The 18,513-nt window shown below is 38.1% G+C and overlaps 1 protein-coding gene across 3 annotated transcripts in view; it reads left to right on the plus strand.

Annotated features, from left to right (window-relative positions):
* eng (endoglin) overlaps positions 1-18,513 on the plus strand; it is a 48,822-nt gene that overhangs the window by 24,402 nt on the left and 5,907 nt on the right. For all 3 annotated transcript variants that reach the window (XM_042509603.1, XM_042509604.1, XM_042509605.1), the window contains exons 4-11: positions 4,765-4,878; positions 9,833-10,010; positions 14,573-14,753; positions 14,849-14,951; positions 15,216-15,411; positions 15,858-16,003; positions 17,255-17,485; positions 17,673-17,739. In XM_042509603.1, coding sequence (XP_042365537.1) covers positions 4,765-4,878; positions 9,833-10,010; positions 14,573-14,753; positions 14,849-14,951; positions 15,216-15,411; positions 15,858-16,003; positions 17,255-17,485; positions 17,673-17,739 — 1,216 coding nt within the window. The remainder of the gene's footprint in view (positions 1-4,764; positions 4,879-9,832; positions 10,011-14,572; positions 14,754-14,848; positions 14,952-15,215; positions 15,412-15,857; positions 16,004-17,254; positions 17,486-17,672; positions 17,740-18,513) is intronic.

Here is an 18,513-nt window from a genome sequence, read left to right on the forward strand (position 1 = left end):
GACAATGAAGCTCATTAGAAAAGAGTATTTAAGGAAAACACCGCTGAGTTATCTCTGTATGAAGCACAATGAACTCCACAGGAAATGCCATTCATTCATTTACTGTACGTGCTACGCGGTTCAGGTAAAAAGTGGTTCTTCTCGGAAGATATCGTGTTACTCAAGTAAGTCTCAGACTCTGTTTGTTGTAAGTGGGGACTCATGATATAGTGACTCAGTCCCTCTTGTGTTCCTGCAGTCTTCAGGACAATCAAGCTGTATTTTTTTTAATCATTGAAGAATGCTCTACAATCTAAAAGCGAGTGTCTTATCACTAATAACTGAAAGCAAGGCAGTGTTTCTTTAAGATAGGATATGGAGGATTTAGGGAGATATTTTGGCAGAAATGAAAGATAAAATAATGTTTTTCTTTGGTGTATAACCACCTGAAAATAAGAATTGTCTTGTTTCTGTCACCTTAGAATGAGATGTTTATATCTACATAGGGAGCGGATGCTTGTCCTTGCAGTCTGGCATGTTGCACTGTCATGTTTTTCTAGTAGCCCAGAACAGACAAACCAAACACTGCTCTCATTCGCCACCGTTGAGTTTTGTTGATTTAAATCACTGAGTCCATTCGTTTTGGACAGGTAGACAACATCTGGATTATTTTCACAAAACCTCCTGAATTCTGGGTCTGAAATATCAGAGAAAAAGTAAATGCAGGTTCTGCACTAGTGGCCCGTCTGCAACAAGCAGAACAGCTTTGGAGAAATTCTGATTAGTTATGCAAACTGCCTTATTTAGTTGTTGTTGTTGTTGTTTTAAACTAGTTTAAGATGATTCACACGGTCATGGAAAACCTGAAAAAGTTGTGGAATTTCACAGTCACATTTAAAAAAAAAAAATCATTGAATTAGTAAAAATCTTTGAAACCTTTTGAAAGGGTCATAAAATACACTTTGACAAATGTAATGAAATTATTACAATAATCTTCTGTTGAAAAACATAACGTAACATAACATGAAATTTATTTTACCCAGTTGTTGGTGTAACAGAGCTCTATTATATATCAATGTGTGATGTTTTGTTTCGTCTCTCCCTTCATGTATGCTAGCAAGCTGAAATTATGTTTGAATAAAGTTTAAATTTGATTCAGGCAATTGGTGCTGAAAAAAAAATATGGTACCCTGAAATGTCATGGAAAAGAAAAATGTTGTCCATGAAATTCTGTGGGAACCCTGGTTTTAATTACCTGGCCCATTTGTTTCGGATAATTCGGCTCATGATAAAAACTGCCTGAAAAATGAACACTGAAAGAATCCAAACCGGGAGTTCATGCATAGTACATGGGATAAGTTTCAGCAGCTTGCAATCTACAATCCTCACCACTAGATGCCACTAAACCCTACACACTGCCTCTTCAACATATGGTCCTCACTCCTGGTCAGTTCAGTATCAAATGGCAGCATGTTTTGACCTGGGACTGCATTGCCCCCTTTGACCAATTAAAAAAGAAAAGGAAGACTGAGCACATTTGTGAGGTTCAGGAGGTCATTATGTAAAGCCCACTATGTACAAGACATGTGTGTGTCTGTGTGTGTGTGTGTGGAAGGGGAATGACAGATCCCGTTATGCATTGCACTCGGCGTGCAAGCCTCTCTTTCAAATGCATCTGTGTTTTGCTCAAAGGCAATTTGTTGATGGTCTCCTCAGACCTAATTTGCTCTGCACGGGTGTGGAAATTTCCATAGCTCAGGCCTGAGCTCATCACAATTCTCTTGGATCAAGCTCTGGCAATATCAGGTAGCAAGTAAATGAATTTAATATCAGGGATTCACACTGTTCCCTCAGCATGCTCATTGTCTCCCCAGCAGGCCCAGCTCTGAAAACAATCTACCTTCAAATAAACAGAATAAAGTATTCTGTGTCAAAAGGCATCACAGGTGGATGAAAGCAGAAATTTGTTTTTATGAATGTTAAATTCCCACAAAAGCCTCAAATGAAAAGATATTTCCAAGGACTTATAAAGCTGTTGTTCATTTCTAATGCATGAAGTCATAAAATTGAACCGATTTCAAACCCATGACTCTTTCGCTTTTCTAAACCCAATTATCTCGAGGCCATTACAGAAGTAAAAGTAATTAGGACCAGGATTTATTGGAATTAAGTCAGTCTTGGGGAAAAAAAAACCCCTCTAAACTCAGACTTATTATTCCACAGTGAAAAGGTTTACTCACCTCCACTTACATCCATAAAGCTCTGCAGCACTAGCTTTACACTATGCACATGTGGAGCATGGTAATTAAGGCTGATTCATAGAGTGACTGTGGTGGTGATTAGCGAATCACATCACCATTGTGTTACGCTCAGCAGAAAATATGGTTAGTAAGATATCACATTATGTGTTAAATTATGTTAATGTGTTTTTTATATACAGTGCAAAATGAGTAGCAGGATCAGCCACATGTGGGAGGACATTTGGTCATAAGTTATACAAAATACATAAATTGTTAAAAAAGACTACTGTACCTAAAATAATTCTGAGTAACATAGGTGTGATTATTCACGTTCAAGCACATCTGTATTGTTCTTATATTTTTTTATAGAGTAATATCATATTCTTAATGCTATAAAAGACATACAGCTTAATTAAAAATATGCAGCCCAATGCCCATTGGGTAAATAATTGATTTTGATAGCTTTTGATTTGCATTTGACTGTTTTCCCTTGTTGGCTTGCACCGTGTGGAGGTGTAAGAAAAGAACCGAGCTGCATTACCTCATTAATGTCTGTGTCAACATGGAGGCAGGAAGCAAAAACAGCATCCTGTCTATCTTTGAGTCCTCCTCAAATGACAGGAGATAAATGTGTATGTATATGTATATGTGCATTTTAGTTGCATAATAAACAAGGAGAACTGTCATATCTCCATATACATTTGCAATAGGTTAGGATTGGAATCAAACTTGTATACAATAGTTAAAACTATTTCTGAATTCAGTGCCGCAAGCGAAATGTCTCTCTACTCCGTCAACTTGGGCTCTGTTCACTTAATGACACTGTGTGCCACATATAGGGAGGTTTGCACATTGACTCAAAGCTATATCCTCATATATACAGAAAACAAATGCTGGCTTGAAGTCTGCATCTGGGCAGATTTTCATTCTGTTGAAAAAGGTCATAAAAATGATGACTGTTTTGCTCAGTTTTCTTAAGTCCCCACACTTTTGTGTCACACTTTATAAAAAGCTTAAATCACAGGTATTATGTTTTTGTTATTTAATCTTGGCAGTAAAGCGTGAATCTAAGAAAAATATAACATTTTAATGGAGACTGTCATGTGTTCTCGGTTTCCAAGACTGCACAGATAAATTTATCCCCACACTGTGCTGTGTGATAACACACATAATGATTATGTAATAGCACCACAAGGCATTGTTTGATGTACTTCATGAAAGTTTTTTTCTTTATTGATTTCTCTTCTTTGTTAGTTTGACATGGCACACACTCAGTGTGGTACCTTTACCAAAAAACTCATTATAGGCGGCACAGTAGTTCCCATATGAATGGCTTCATGGTGTGAGTGAATATTTATGTCACTTGATTTCTTTGTCTTCCTAATCAGTCCCACTGTTCCACCTGGAGATTTTCACCACTGCCAAACTATTTCTGTCTGAAACACAATAATGAACTCCAAAGTCTTCGGCTTTCACACAGAATTAGGAGTTGTTAACTCATTCTCTTGCTTAAATCTGAGTGAGGCAGAAATGAAATGTTCAGCCAATGTGTTTTTATCGTGTTCATGGTAGGACACTCACCATGACATGCCAAGCCGACCATCTATGTTGGGTCATCGGTGAGCTACCATTGCCCTCCTCGCTGTGATGTGTCCTGTACCATTGGCCCTTGTCGACCTTTGTTGGCTCTTGTTTTTGCTGATTCAGCATGTTTATCTGGTGATGGCAAAACCAGTGGTGAATGAGATCACTCTGATTGACAGTTCAGCTTACCACACGGGAGGAGATTAATATTATTATTAATGTTATTAATACTGCTACTTGACTAACTAGCGTCAAAACGGTCCATTACAGACGACTGTCTTCTGTAAGCATTGAGGGGTATTTCCTCATTCCTAGGCGCAGAATTTATATGATAGCCGTTGGTTTGGTATGTTAGTGTGCAACCTTTTTTTTTTTGAAACAGCAACGTGTGGCGTCACAGCAGGGGTTTTTTTTCAATGTCAGTTTTGTGCATCTTGGCCCTTCGACTGTATTTTGATAAGTCTGTCTTCCTTTTTGCTTTGCTTTACAGTGTAGGGAGTCGTTGCAAGTGCTGGAATAGCAAAATTTTTGCAGGCTCTCCACCACTGAATCAGGCTTTCAACATCCGAAAGGACGTGGACATGCATCTGCATTTGTAGAAGAGCCAAAAGAAACTCCTTCTCTCTGAAATGACCTGTCATTGGCCAGTGTCCCATTACAGGCTAGATTTTCTAAAGCCTGAAAACAGAGCCAAGAGGATATACAGAAGTCCAATGTTCTCCCAGACCACTTACATTACAATATACTTAAAGGTCATTATGGGATTTTTGCCCAATGACGCAAAATAAAACTGCGTACCCCAGCTTTAAGTATAACTCTGAATATTTAGTACAATTTAATAATATTACTGAATTAGGATTATTTTAAAGGTAACTGCGTCGGAATATGTTGTTTTCTACTTTTGTTCTCATGTGAGGCAACATTTCGTGTAACATTGTTTTTTGCTTTTGTTTCCTCTTAGGATGCCAAGATGTTCTCTCTTGAGATGACTAATGCCAAGCCGATGAACCTCATCCTCACATCAACAGATGCGGTCTATGGCCTACACACCATCAACAACGATGTAAACATTTATGTGAGTGATGTCTCTGCTTTTCTACATCAACACTCAGGTTGTGCTTATGCCTGGCTGGGTGGATGTGTGCGGCGCTCTTGTTGTGAAGGGAAAACAAAATGCTGATCGTGCAACATACCGCTAAATTTCATTCATGTCCTATTCTGTTGTATGTGATTCCATTACTCAGCCTGCTATTGATATAAGAGATTGTATACAAGAACTAACTAATCATGAAAAATTAAGTGTAAGTGGTGATTTTTCCAGTATTGTATAATTTTCAAATTTCTCCAGATGTACTTAGCTTCTGTCTAGTGCCAGCTGTTTTACATACAGTCAAACTGCCACAGCTGTGCAGCTCTGGAAATAGCAGCTTGAGTAAGACAATGAACCATGTTGGTTTTCCATAGATATTCCCGAGTGGCTGCTCTGCAAGAGGCAGTTTGTATTTTTGTGTTTTTATCATCCACACTCTAAATCGGTAAGAGAAGTTTTAGAGTGGTCGGCAACGAGAGGGGCTGATGGCGTCGGCTGTAAAATTAATGTCCCAATGAAACTGGGCATTGCAACTTTTACACAGTGTCCTCAAATTATATCTGAGAATTAAATTTTGGGAGCCCAGGAAACAACTTTTATTCAGCTGCCTGGGTATCCAATTAAATAGAGGAATATTACTGTTATGAGGACAAAGTGTTGCTACGGTTGTTACAGTTGGCTGTTTTTTGTTTTTTTTGTTTTTTTGTTTGGTTATTACTACATTACTGTTTCATTTGGCATTGGTGATAAACCTAAGGAGCTAAATCAAACACAAAAAATGAAACAAAATGGTTTTTGAAATAAACCCCTGATACCTTCATTTGGTTTTGACAGAAAAGGCTTCTTAGAATATGTCATAGCCTTTTATCATCAAACTAAATAGCCAGTCTTAAACCAGGAATCATATTAAAAGGGACTGGGGCTTCAAATTAAATGGGATCGCTTCAAATTGGACTCTTCTGTCAACTATTAATTCCAATATGTTACTGATGGAAAGACCTAATGTCATATGAAAAAAATATTGATTAGTCTCGGTTGTGCTCAAGAAATGGATTACCAGTTTCTGTAGACTTAATTCGCAAGAGATGTTACATAATTATGATCAAACCAATATTTAAAGCATGAGGCATCTAGGGTTGTTAAAGAACTGCAAATAGTCTATCGGTTCTATAGGTTCCATTTTTGCCAAACATTATCCAAATCTTATCAGTCCATGAAGAAAGCAATTTCAGCCTCTTGTGTGGTTTTGTTGCAACGACATATTGCACATATTGTTGTCAGTTTCCTTTTGTCAAAGTTGGGTGAAAGTAGTGCAGGTTTTGGACGTTTTCAGATGTTGATTTTAAGACATCCGTTGACCACAATATCAACAATAATCAGAGGCTTATATTTAAATGGATTAAGTCTGTTTTAGAGCATATGATTCCTCTGATTAATACAATTAATATGTTTTTCTTACCCCAGAACAAGGTTTTGATGACTGAGAAACAATTAAGGGAGCCTGGAAATGATTGAGGACTGTACAATTAAAATGCAGTTGCGAGATGTCCACAGATATTGCTAACTTTAGCTAACAGCACTAGCACTGATAGTGGAACACTAATACACTGACATGTAAACTACTGAAAGTGAAAGTATTGAAATGGGCTGCAGATAATGCATCAGTTCATTTCGCATTGGTGGCCATGCAAAATGTGTCTGAGGGCCACCATTGGTCCGAGGGCTGACTAAGAGACAGTCACTGGTGTCAGTTCACATTACTACAGCATGAAAGTTGAATTGCGATTAGAAGCTTCCTTGAGAATTGCAATAAACATTTTACAAGTTTTTTTTCTTTTCACAAACACTACACTGTAATTATGTAATCTTAGATTGCTTGCAAAAGTCATCTTGGAAAGATGTGAGATTTGACAGTCGGCTGCCACACATTGCCTCTATCTTGATGTTGTAGCTGGTTGTTTGTCTTCCATTTTTTGCACTTATGAGTGCAAATCTGTTTGGCAGCTGACGTCAGAGCGTTCCTCCTGCACACGAATGCATCACTTGTCAAAACCATCTCTTTTATCTGCCTCAGCACACAAAAACAATTTCACTCTAACAGAAAAAGTAAACATGACTTAATGTTGCCGTGTTCATAGCATATATGTCAATTTACTTGTCATACTGACGTGAAATTAAACTACTGGTTGACGGGCGAACACAAAATCTATGATATGCTCGGAAATGGTCAGCAGGATTGTACATTATAGGCAGATATACATGTTAAAAAATACATAAATAAATAAAGGAAAAAACAGGGCTAACCAGTCACAATGATGACATATTTACAGAAATGTCACCAGTTACTGATATGCTGACAGCAGTGTGATCCCACATCCTGTATCATGTCCTGTCGAGAGCCTGGACAACATTGCCTGTGAGTACAGGATGTTTTCGTGGGATGAGCAGTATCACTGGGGGATAATAGTGTTTTACTGCAGATTGCAGTGTAAGAGAAACAGCATCTGTTCTGCGTCTGAGAAAGTACGTCACCAGCTTGACAGCTTGGCTCAGTGTCACAATCACAGCTCTTGTTGGCCTTCAAAAGCTAGCCTCGGTACACAGGGTTGTTAAAAAAAACATGGAGACAGCAAGATTTCTGTCTGTTAAGTCTTCATACTTTTTTCATTCAGTATATATTATATTACTTAACACTGTGTTTGTCTCAAAAGCCGTTTTTTTTTCTGCATTTCACATATTATGCGGTGTTTAATATACACACACATATATAAATATAAAACTAAGATACAGATTTTTGATCATTTGAGAAAATGGAGAATCTAAAGAGCATGTATTTATCCTAAGGCAGACTGATGGGAATGAAGTATCATCAGCATTTTCCGTAATATCTGGTAGATAGAAATGTGCATCTCCCTCAAAACATTGGAGTTCCTTGAACTTTACTGTGAGCCTGCAGAATATCAAACCGATTTCACAGAGACTAATCTCAGTTAAATTCCACTGTAATCATTAAAATGTTAGCCATTGTTATTTCCCTTTTTCTTCCCGTCCTCTGCCTGGCTCTGTCGTGACGAGTTTTCCCTCTTTTATTTCAGTAGTTTCCCTTCACGCTATATTTGATCGCGCGTCAATCAAATATTAATGTAGAAAGACCAATGACTCCCTCAGGCTTACTCTGCTTTCACCATTTGTTTCTGTCTCGCTTCGTGACGCAAGGACACACACATAAATAGTCGCACATACTAGACAGGCCAGGAAAGGGGTTTTTTATCATTTAAACAAGCATGCTTGATGAACATGAACAGGATGATTTACAGAAAAAAAAAACAGTTCTACACAACAACACTCTTCTATCGTCTTTTTTTACATTTTCACCTAATTTTGGTGAAATGCTGTGAACTGTAAAACTATTGTAGCCCCAGTCTTAGACCATCCTAGCTGGCAGCAGACATCATTATGACATCAGACAGACATTAGACACAAAATAAATGTTTCTGCCGCACCGTTTGGCATGTCGCACACAGGCCTCTAGCCTAGTACCTGCTAATATTCGAACCTTTTCTTCTCTTATAAAGTAAAATCTAGGATTGTAGGAGGTTAAAAAGAGGTCAAGTCTGCACTGATGTCATCCTCTCAAAAACATCAGACCTGGTGGTTAAAACCAGCAAACACAGAATTAAGTAGTTTCACATGGAAAAAATTCTGTTTTTCTTTCAGTGCTCTTGTCATGGAGGAGCTGCTTATTACGGTGGCCGATGCGAAAATGCAAACGATTCTATCTAGAGCCAGTGTTTTGTTTGTCTGTCTTGGGCTACTGTAGAAACATGGCGGTGCAACATGGCGACGGTCATGAATGAGGACCCGGGATGAATATATATATATATATATACGTATATTATTTCTGGCAATGCATCCCTCAAAATACTTTCTAGTGGCCATTTGTAGCTCAAAAATGAAGAAAACGAAATGAAAATGATGAAGAAAAGGGTTTAAATAAAGCACATAAAATGGTCAATGAAGCTCAGTATATTTGAGTTGAGTTTGAATTTTCACCTGGAAAAAAAAAATCTTCAACATTTCTGTTCTGCAATTTTATTGTATCATCCTAAAAAAAACATAGAGCGAAAAGAGCTATTCTTGTGTGTCAGTGAAGAGAAATATTTACAAAATGAAGAGGCCCTGTACTTGTACAGCACTTAGGCCTTTGGTCCGCTGAAGGAAAGGAAGGACAAATTGGTGTCGATTAAAATCTGTTGAAGGGCAAGCCCAAAATAAACCTGGAGCACATGTTGTCTTTCTTGAATCATTATTTATTGAACACATTTTAAAAAAAGAAAAAAAAAGTCTAACTGTCAAGAAGCCGACTGTAGATAATCTGCACTATATTCCCAAAGCCCCTCCCCCGGCTTCATATTCATGCAGAGCTTAATGTAAACTCCATTATTTCCCATTGGCCCAGACGAGGAAACAGCAGTGTCTAGTCGATGGGATAGATGTATATATTTATACCTTGTATGGAGCCAGATTCCAGCCGACTGTGGTGACGCACAAAGCTAAAAAAGGTCCCATTTCCTGGCCCCACTCAGGAAGCAAAGGAAAGACCATGGCTCCAACAGGGTTGTGCAACTGGGCTCGTGGACACTTAACCATAATAAACATTTCTTTTTAACAGCACCCTGCTTAGAGAATAGAGGGAGAGTTGGGTGGAGGGTAAAAAAAGTAATAGTGGGAAGTGAGAAGGATGGGCAAACATGTTTGATATGACACATTGTGAGCAGACATGAGGAGAATATAAATATATATTAAGCTGGCTCACTTAATTTTGTGTTCAGTAGTGATGGTATCAGACAGACTTTTAGGATATAGGTGTGTCTGACTGTGTTCTTTCTGGAAATAGTATTAAATGACTCATAAGCATGCCTTGGGCTCTACTTTTCAGATAAACAATGACTCCATAATTACCCTACTCGCTAATCAACAACAAGACAACGTCCACAAGCAACACTTCCCCACTCAAGAAGAGGAGCTGGTCAAGTGGGCAAGACAGAAGTTTGGAGGTGTGACTTCATTCACCACGGTCCGTAATCTGAAAACAATCTCATCGACAGGAACAAAAGGTGAGAATTTTTTTTTTCTGGCTGAAAGTTTATTAACAAACAGGGTTTCTCTTGCGTAATAACTTGTGGGCTGTGTCTGCTAGTTTGGAGGGAGTCGATTACAAGGTCTGGTAATGAACTGAGGACGCATGTAAGACAGCTGTATAAGATTCTATCAGATCGCCAAAATACTGCAAAAGATTTTCTGCCTGCCTAGAAGAGTTTAAGATTTATCAGCCCTTACACCATGACTTTTATCTAAAATATGCTATCTGCATCTTTGGTCTGAAAAAATATTTTTGGTGCTGAAGAGAGCAAAGCAATTACAGGAGGCACAACACACAGCCCCAACTTACATAACTCAGCAGTGAGTCTGCGGTACAGTAATCAGGGATGGATGCAGGGTTTGTTTCTAGAGCTCTCTCGATAAAATTAATCATGAATCTTCTGTTATCATTAGTGTGTGTGTGTGTGTGTGAAATCCTTTCCCAGTGTACATCGCAGAGAAAACATTCTGCTTTGATGAAACCACATAGCATGAAAAAAAGCATACTATTATTCTTGCATGCTCTGTATACTCACATTTTTGATTCTGACTTCTGAAAATTTGTAAGGATCAGACGATGACGGTAGAGAGCTGACTGACAATACTCTCAGAACCAGATGCCATGCTGTTTTTAAATAAGGTGTATGGGCCCACCACCAGCTGCCATATGGCCATTCTCCCACAAAGGCACCTTAAACCAATAAGAGAATATATTGTCCTCCCAAATATAATACTGTGTCACAGTTCTGTATTCTAAATGCACACTACAAAGCCTGCTGTTTACAGTCTGGCACCTGGTCGCTTGCTTTTTATAAAGCACTGTGGGGGTTACACCCCCAAAACATCCCCAACACAGAATATAGAAGAAAATACGAAAATGGGCAAAGGACAGAGTCCCTGCAGAAAAACCACACTGCCACAAACTTGAACTGTGTTAGAAAGTGATGAATGGGAGAGATTAGTTCTGTATGATTCTGTACACATTTTTTAGGAAAATCCGGCATAGTATATCTTTTAGTGTAGAAGCCCATTTCTTTTGGTTTCTTTTTTTTTTTTTTTTTTTAAATCCTGTAAGTCATTACAATGAGAAACAAAATAGTGAAATTAAATTATTAATGACCTACTTGTCACAAAAATGACTCGAAATAGCAACTTGATAGCTCAACATTATAAAAACCTTTCTAGAAATAATGACTTATATATCACAAGATAATGACTTGATATCTCAAAATAATTAAATAATAACCCATTTTCTTAAAATCATGACTTGTCACAAAAGAATGACTTGGTATCTCAAAATAATGATTGATAACAAAAAATAATGACTTAGTTTCTCAACATAATGAAACACTTTCTCAAAATGAGTTTATATCTCAAATAATGAGAAACCTTAAAATTAAGTTAATTAAGTTAAAATTCTAACTTAGTATCTCAAGATAATTTAAAAACTGACTTTTCTCAAAATAATGATTTATTTTAAAACCATGACTTAATATCTAAAGATAAGTAAAACCTTGCTCAAAGTAATGATTTATTATCTTCAAATAATGAGATGCTTTGTAAAAATAATGAAAATATTGACTTAGTATCTCAAAATACTGATTTTATATTTCAAACTAGTGATAAGCTTAATAAATTAAATTAAAATAATGTGAAGCTTTCGTTTTTGTTTCTGAGAAAGTTCTTAATTTTTTTGAAAAAGTTTCTTATCATAATGACTTCATCACACTGAATACAATTCTAAAAATCAAACCTTGTCTCTCATACTTTTCATGTTTTATAATTACACACGAAGACTATCCATACTAATTTGGACAAGTCTTATGTTTGTCCCTTCTTGACATTTCCATGGGAGTGCTATGTGTACCTACTAATCCTTTATCATAAACAGCAGTGACCTAAACAGCAGCATGAGCAATAAGAGCAGCCAAACAGAATTTAATAACGAGAGAATCTGTGTAGACTTAAACAAACCTACCAAACAAAAAGTTGCACTCATTTAATCTATAACATATATAAAGCTTTTTGCATTTGAAATTATGTAATAGGCAGCACTACTATTGATTTTGCTGCATGTTTGAAACATAAATACCTGTACATTGACAAGCCACCAATACTAAAGACAGATGCACAAAAACACTGATTTGAAGTGAGAATTCATGGCTGATTAAAGGATGGACGTTATGAATGTTATTGGCTGCTCTTGCCAGCAGCAATAGCAGCAGGATGCTCCATGCAAGCACAATTATTTCCTAACAAAGCCTCTTTAAGGCGGTCAGAGCCATAGCAGAGCTCTGACAGGAGTTTTGAGATTTAACGGGTGATGCTGGAATAGTGGTGGCTGCTCGTATGTGCCATGCCATTTACAGTATTTAGTTTTAACCCCTCTCTTCATGACTGACTGTCCCCCTACAGGTCTATCAATTATAGGGTGTTACATTCTGGCAATGGCTTACTGCTCTTTTCCCATTACGGATGTGTTTTTAAAATTGTGATGAAATGCTGTGTTTTTAGCCAGTGTTAGTTTAGTTTGTGTTTTCAGTGACTCATACCACACAAGGGCATTAAAATTACTCAAGCAGTGCAGTGGTTTACATCGCTATTTTGTTGTATCCCTTGGCCCGTATTGAGGTGTTAGGTGAACTTGCGTAGGCCCTGTCGTAGGCGTTTGAAAAGTCTGTGTGATGACTACACAACAGTGCACTGCCAAGTTGAAAGCTCGCTGAGAAGAAAATATGTAAATGTCCTTCAGGTTTCTTGAATGTTTCAATGTGATTTAAAAATTCAGGTCACGCTATTGCTAGTGCAAAAGAGGCTTGTTAAACAGTGTTAAAGAAGGTTCTTTTAAATTCTTGTTGAACAGCTACAAGTCAGCAGGACTTATAGTAACTGAAAGTAGAAGTGATGTTGCAGCCGAAATCTTTCTAGTCGCAAATGCTTCCCCCTTTTAGGCTTCAAAGGAGGTGGTTAAAAGCTGGTTTCATATATGCATGGAGAATTGCAGTGCTTGGCTTAAATTCAGCGATCAATTAACTGTAATGGTAGTAAACTTTCACAGTGGGGAAAACTCTCAAAAAAAAAAGCTTGCAGCATCATACACTTTTTCTCTACTGTTTACATTTGCTCAGTATGTTTCAAACCAGTCGTGCCCCCAGAAATTTTCCTAGGGGTGGCCAAATGGGGCCACTGAAAATCATGGGTTGACACAGCCGTAACTTTCAGGAAGTTTCAGGAGTTTCAGGAATTTGGTTATGCTGTTATAGTATATAGGCTAGTGGAAAACAATGCTAGTATGGGGGTTTAAAGAATCACATATCATTGTTTGAGAAAAATCATCATTCATATAGCAAAAGTCCAGACAAAATACATATATTTATTTAATTATTTAAAATCAACTTTAAAAATACGTTTGCAGTCATTACTGGTTGGAGTAGGCAGTTTGAAAAAGGACTGAAAAATAAAAGTTAAATTTTTAAAATCAATTATTTTTTCAGTCCAATACAGAAATGTCGCCTCAATGAAAATGACTAAAATCACATGAACAGACTTAAAACTTTATTTTACAAGATAAAACAAATGGTGGCAAAGTTTTTCCTTAATTTGCGGATGAAAAAAGCTAATGAATTGCAGTAAATCACAATATGTGTTGTCACAATACTCAACGTATTGTAAAACATTTAAATTCGCCAATGTATTGTATCGCAAACTAGGTAACTTTGTTCTATCTTAAATAATGAGCGTACCACAGCCAATTGAGACAGTAATGTCAGCCCCCAATTTTCTCTACAAGGGGGGCCAATGAGTGACAGTTGGTGGGCCCCCTTGTGGGCACCACTGTTCCAAGCACTGGCATTCTTGTCAAAATGTGGCACAAATATGCCATTGTGTGTTGATGCTGCTCTTCATACTTGGTGTGATGAGGTTATATGAGATGCTGTGGGATATATCACCCCCGTTTCCACTGTAGTATTTTGAAAAAAGAAAAAAAAAAATGTTTGTACCAATTTGAGCATTGCACCAGGGTGCACCTGTAATCCATCAGTCACTGTTATTTGGTCAAAGGCTGAGCATAGTGTACCCTCATGAGACTGCCACTGGAACGTCTCCCACAGTGAGAAAGGCGAGGTGATAATGTGCCTGCTCCAGCAGTTTGGTGTTTGGTGTTCTGCTGCAAACTGGGCTACAGCTCCCCAGTGCTGTCCACCGAGGAAAACACTGTAAACTTCTGTTATTAGCCACACTGAACGGAAACAGCCTCTCAGAGCATCACTCTAAGTAAAACTACCCTGTTGAATAAATATTTAAAAAAAATAGGCTTTAATTGTAATTGCTTATTGCTGCCACAAGCCCTCTGCCACAATTCAACATTTAAACAGAATTGCTGCTGGTCCACTTTTGGAGCAGTTGTCTTGTTTATTATATGAGATTATGCATGCAGAAATCATTTTATTACCCACAACTTCCCCTGAAATGTCATTTTTTTGTTTCACAAACAATGAATGAACAATGATGCACATGAATGTTTGTGGTTTTACAGGAACCAAACCTGGCTCTGGCCATTGCATACTCAGAAATGAAGATGCATTAGAGAAGCACTTTATGAAGATTGAAACAGCACCCCTGGCTTCTTCGCTCAAGTCTTGCTCCCCACAGCAGCAGAACCCCAGTGATGATTCTGAGCTTCACATCATAAACATCCCAGAGAATGCCAACATTCGGTAAACCTTGAGCATTATAAGACGTAGTCTTATGCATTGTTTTATTGCCTTTATTGGCAAAAATTCCCCTTATAATATTTTTTCTTTTTATTCAGCAATGTGTCACTTCGCGTTGACTCTAAGAAGACCAGCGTGCTCCTGAGAGGCCCTCAGGGCACCACATGGACCTTCCTCAACCCACAACACACCCAGTTTGGTGTAAGCTCACACATATACACACACTCTGGTAGTTAAAGCAGAGAGTATGCGTATGTATTGCCTCACAACCATGAGATACGATTTATTACCTCCACTCTGTGTGATTACTTTGTTGTCATTTGAGTGATTTAGCTCATGAAATAAAATAGTTACATTTCTCACTCATAAGATGCTTGTAAAAACATACCTGTAATTTAGTGACTAATCATACAAGATCTTCAAGTCATTATTGATTTATTTTGACTCGTCTTCTCTTTTTCACAGTCTAACAATGACATCCTGCTGCCCACCATCACACACAAGATTGAGCCTTTGTTTACACTGAACAGCGACAATGCAGAGGATGTGCAAAGGAAGGCTTTAGATCATTTCAAAGCCACTACTTTCACCAGCTACACTGAACTCAGATCAGAGGACTCTATGGTTTTACTGGTTCTTGGAAGAAAAGACAGCGCTGCAGGTAAGATGATAAAAGGTAAAAAAAAAAAAGAGAAAAAAGTTGTTTTCAACTTTGAGGCATTTTTTTTAGCAGAGTAGATGGAGTCCTGCAAAAAGCCAAAGCCCACACATTATACATGCTACACAATGCCAGCAGTGAGATGGAAAATTTTAATGATAATGACAGCTTTAATAATAATAAAAGTAGTATTCATCATCATCAGTAGTACATTCAATACATTATTCACATACATAATATCAAATGCTGCAGTTTGAATACCTGTCTGGATTTCTTCAAGTTCTTATCCTTTTCATTGTATCCTACAAAAAAACAAGATTTTGTCTTGGGGCAGCTTAAGTGTGGTATCTGTATTAAGTTATAAATTGATAAAAGAAAAAAATCAATATAAATTATTTATCTTTCGTTGATCTTTCTTTTAACCTTAGCCATTTCTCTCCTCGTTTTAGAAATAGTAACACCACCCATCCCTCCCATTACAACTAATGCCCCTCATCAGATGCCGCTGCAGATGCAGCTGTACACCTCCCCAGACTATCGTTCCCCCCTGGATGCTAACACCAAGGTGCAGAGCGACAAGAGAATTTATGCAGAGGTAAGAAATAATTCATTCACTCGGCTGTATTTCACGTTTCCTAACTCAACTCCTACTTAAAAACAGCTAAATATGGTGGGCGATGTCCAATAAAAACTTGTTTAGCAGCTGATATATAATACTGATCAGTTTGTGACAAACATTTCAAAATCACTTTTGTCCAATTCTGTGTTTTGTTCTGACACACAGCTCATAGTTTAATACTGATTGCAGAACTTTGATCGGGTGCAAAAACAAACTTGCCTGTCCCTACATGAACCCACACAGTGTCAGTCCAAGCCAGGCCTGAGCCCGAACTGCAGAAGCATCTTTGTGCCCGAGCCTGTTTAAATATTTATCACAAACTACAGTCAACAGAATCTTTTAAGTGTGGTAACAGACATTTGTTTCACGGGGTACATTCATAAATAGCGCAATCTGGCAATAACTGGAGTGTTTGTGAATTTGGTGCACTGTTGGAATATACCATTTGAATCAGAGAACTACACTCTTGGAACGGCAGATTGTAGTTTGGACGCGAAGCAGCAGAACATCAAACACAGTGAAAATGAAACTTAACCGTTTGTCAATTCATACAGAAATGCAGTGCTTTAACTCTGGGAAATTACTGAGAACCTGACCCCTTTAAAGCCCAGAGGAATGTTGAGAAATCACAGCTGGAACCTGCAGAGTTGGGCCTGGTCCAGTCAGTTTCGGGAGGGGAGATCAAAGCTCAAATTTACTGCACTTGTGTAACCGGTAGTGTTTAGTGTTGTGTTTAGATGAAAAGGCCACCAGGACATCTTTGGAGGCGTTAATTCTGACAAATGACGTGAATAATAGAATCCTCCACCAGTCATCTTTTATGTTACTTGAGCCCCTAGACAAATTAAATGACACAGGAATGCGTTTAATGTGCCACATAATAGGTTTAAGCTAGCAGGTAAACTTATAAATGTAGTTGATGGACTACAACAGAAAGGCTAAAACAAGGAAATTTCTGTGACCACGCTGTCGTTCACCTCTCCCATGGAGAACATCAACAAAAAGGGCAAAGGTAAAGGCGGGACACGCATATATAGGGAGGACCCCCGGAAGTAAACGTAGGGGTACAGAAACTGAGTCTAACCCTAACCCCCATTACTAACAGATGTACTACTTTGTGACACATATTTCTGGTGTATAATTGACTTTGTTACACTTGAAGTTTGTTGCTATAATGCTCATTCAACAGATTCTTGGTTAATTTGATCTTCCCTCTGTTTCCTTTAGATTTCAGGGCACACTTTAGGGGATATTGTCTTGACCATCAAGGTGATCAGCTGCTTTGTGCGCTCCACGGGCTCATGCCCTGTAGAGAAAAAGCTGCCCTTCATGCCAGAGGCCTGCTCCTTAAATTCTTGTCCCAACAGCACCCGACTCAGCTTCTCCTTAGATCAGCTCCAAGAGCTGACGTCTACCACATGGGACCTCGAATGCTCCGTCAAACTCTGCTACAGTGAGGTAGGCTTTTACTCAGTATTTGACTTTCCTTTGGTTGTGTCGAATATTTTGTATCGAGTGTCTGCAGATCTGCTGTGATGGGAGCATTTTGATAGGACTCTCTTCAAATTTAGCAGGATCAGAAAACTGAAGCATGAATGCAGTTTTGACACATATTGATAAGTATTTTCTTTCACCATTTTACTAGAAATGTGGAGATGGAGGAAGAGTGAAGAGGAATCTGGAGGTTACCCAGCCGTGTCTGCAACCACCATGTGAGTTCAGTTTAAACTCCAAAATATGAACTTTTTTCAAAGTCCAAATCAGATGCTGCTAAAGCCTCCTTTGGGTTGCATTCCAATTTATCACGTGACTAGACCGAGTAGACTTCTTTCTCTCTTCTTTTCCTGCAATAACCTGCTCATTAAAACTTCCAAGACAAAAAAAAACATTACAAAGCAGTCAAATGTGACATGTTTTAGTCACTTTGTCATATAAATGCATAAATATTATAATATAAATGTTATATAATGCTCGGAATAAGAAAAAGTCAGTTCGGTGAAAAAAGAAAGTTCACATGAAAGTTTAATCTTTTTTCTTTGTTTGTTTGTTTGTTTCAACAGTGCAATCAACAAACAAAAGAAACAAATTGCTTTCAAATTAATTTAAAAAAGCATCCCACACAACAAATGCAGAAAGCTCCTGTCTCCACATTGATCCACAAAAAAAGTTGTCCCAAAAAGGTGTTATTTCTTGACAAAGTCTTACTGTAAAAAAGGAAAGTTTCTTAATCAATTCTACGGCTATAAACTTTATGAACTCTCAGAAGAAAAACTAAAGCTTTTGAATTACCTTGTTTGGCCTTCAGGCCTTAATTGCTAGGCTTGTGCCCAGCCAGTGTGTTGCTGCTCGCTGCTATGATTTCCATTCCAATTGTTGCTTTCAGTGCACAACAAGCGCTGCGCAGGCGGTTGTCATAGCAGTGAACTCAGGATATGCAGTGAAGCCAGAGAGGGGCTGCGGGGCTGGGCCTCGTCCTTTAGGAAGGT

This window comes from Plectropomus leopardus, chromosome 20 (assembly GCF_008729295.1).
Source record: "Plectropomus leopardus isolate mb chromosome 20, YSFRI_Pleo_2.0, whole genome shotgun sequence".
In the NCBI taxonomy this organism is placed as follows: Eukaryota; Metazoa; Chordata; class Actinopteri; order Perciformes; family Serranidae; genus Plectropomus; species Plectropomus leopardus.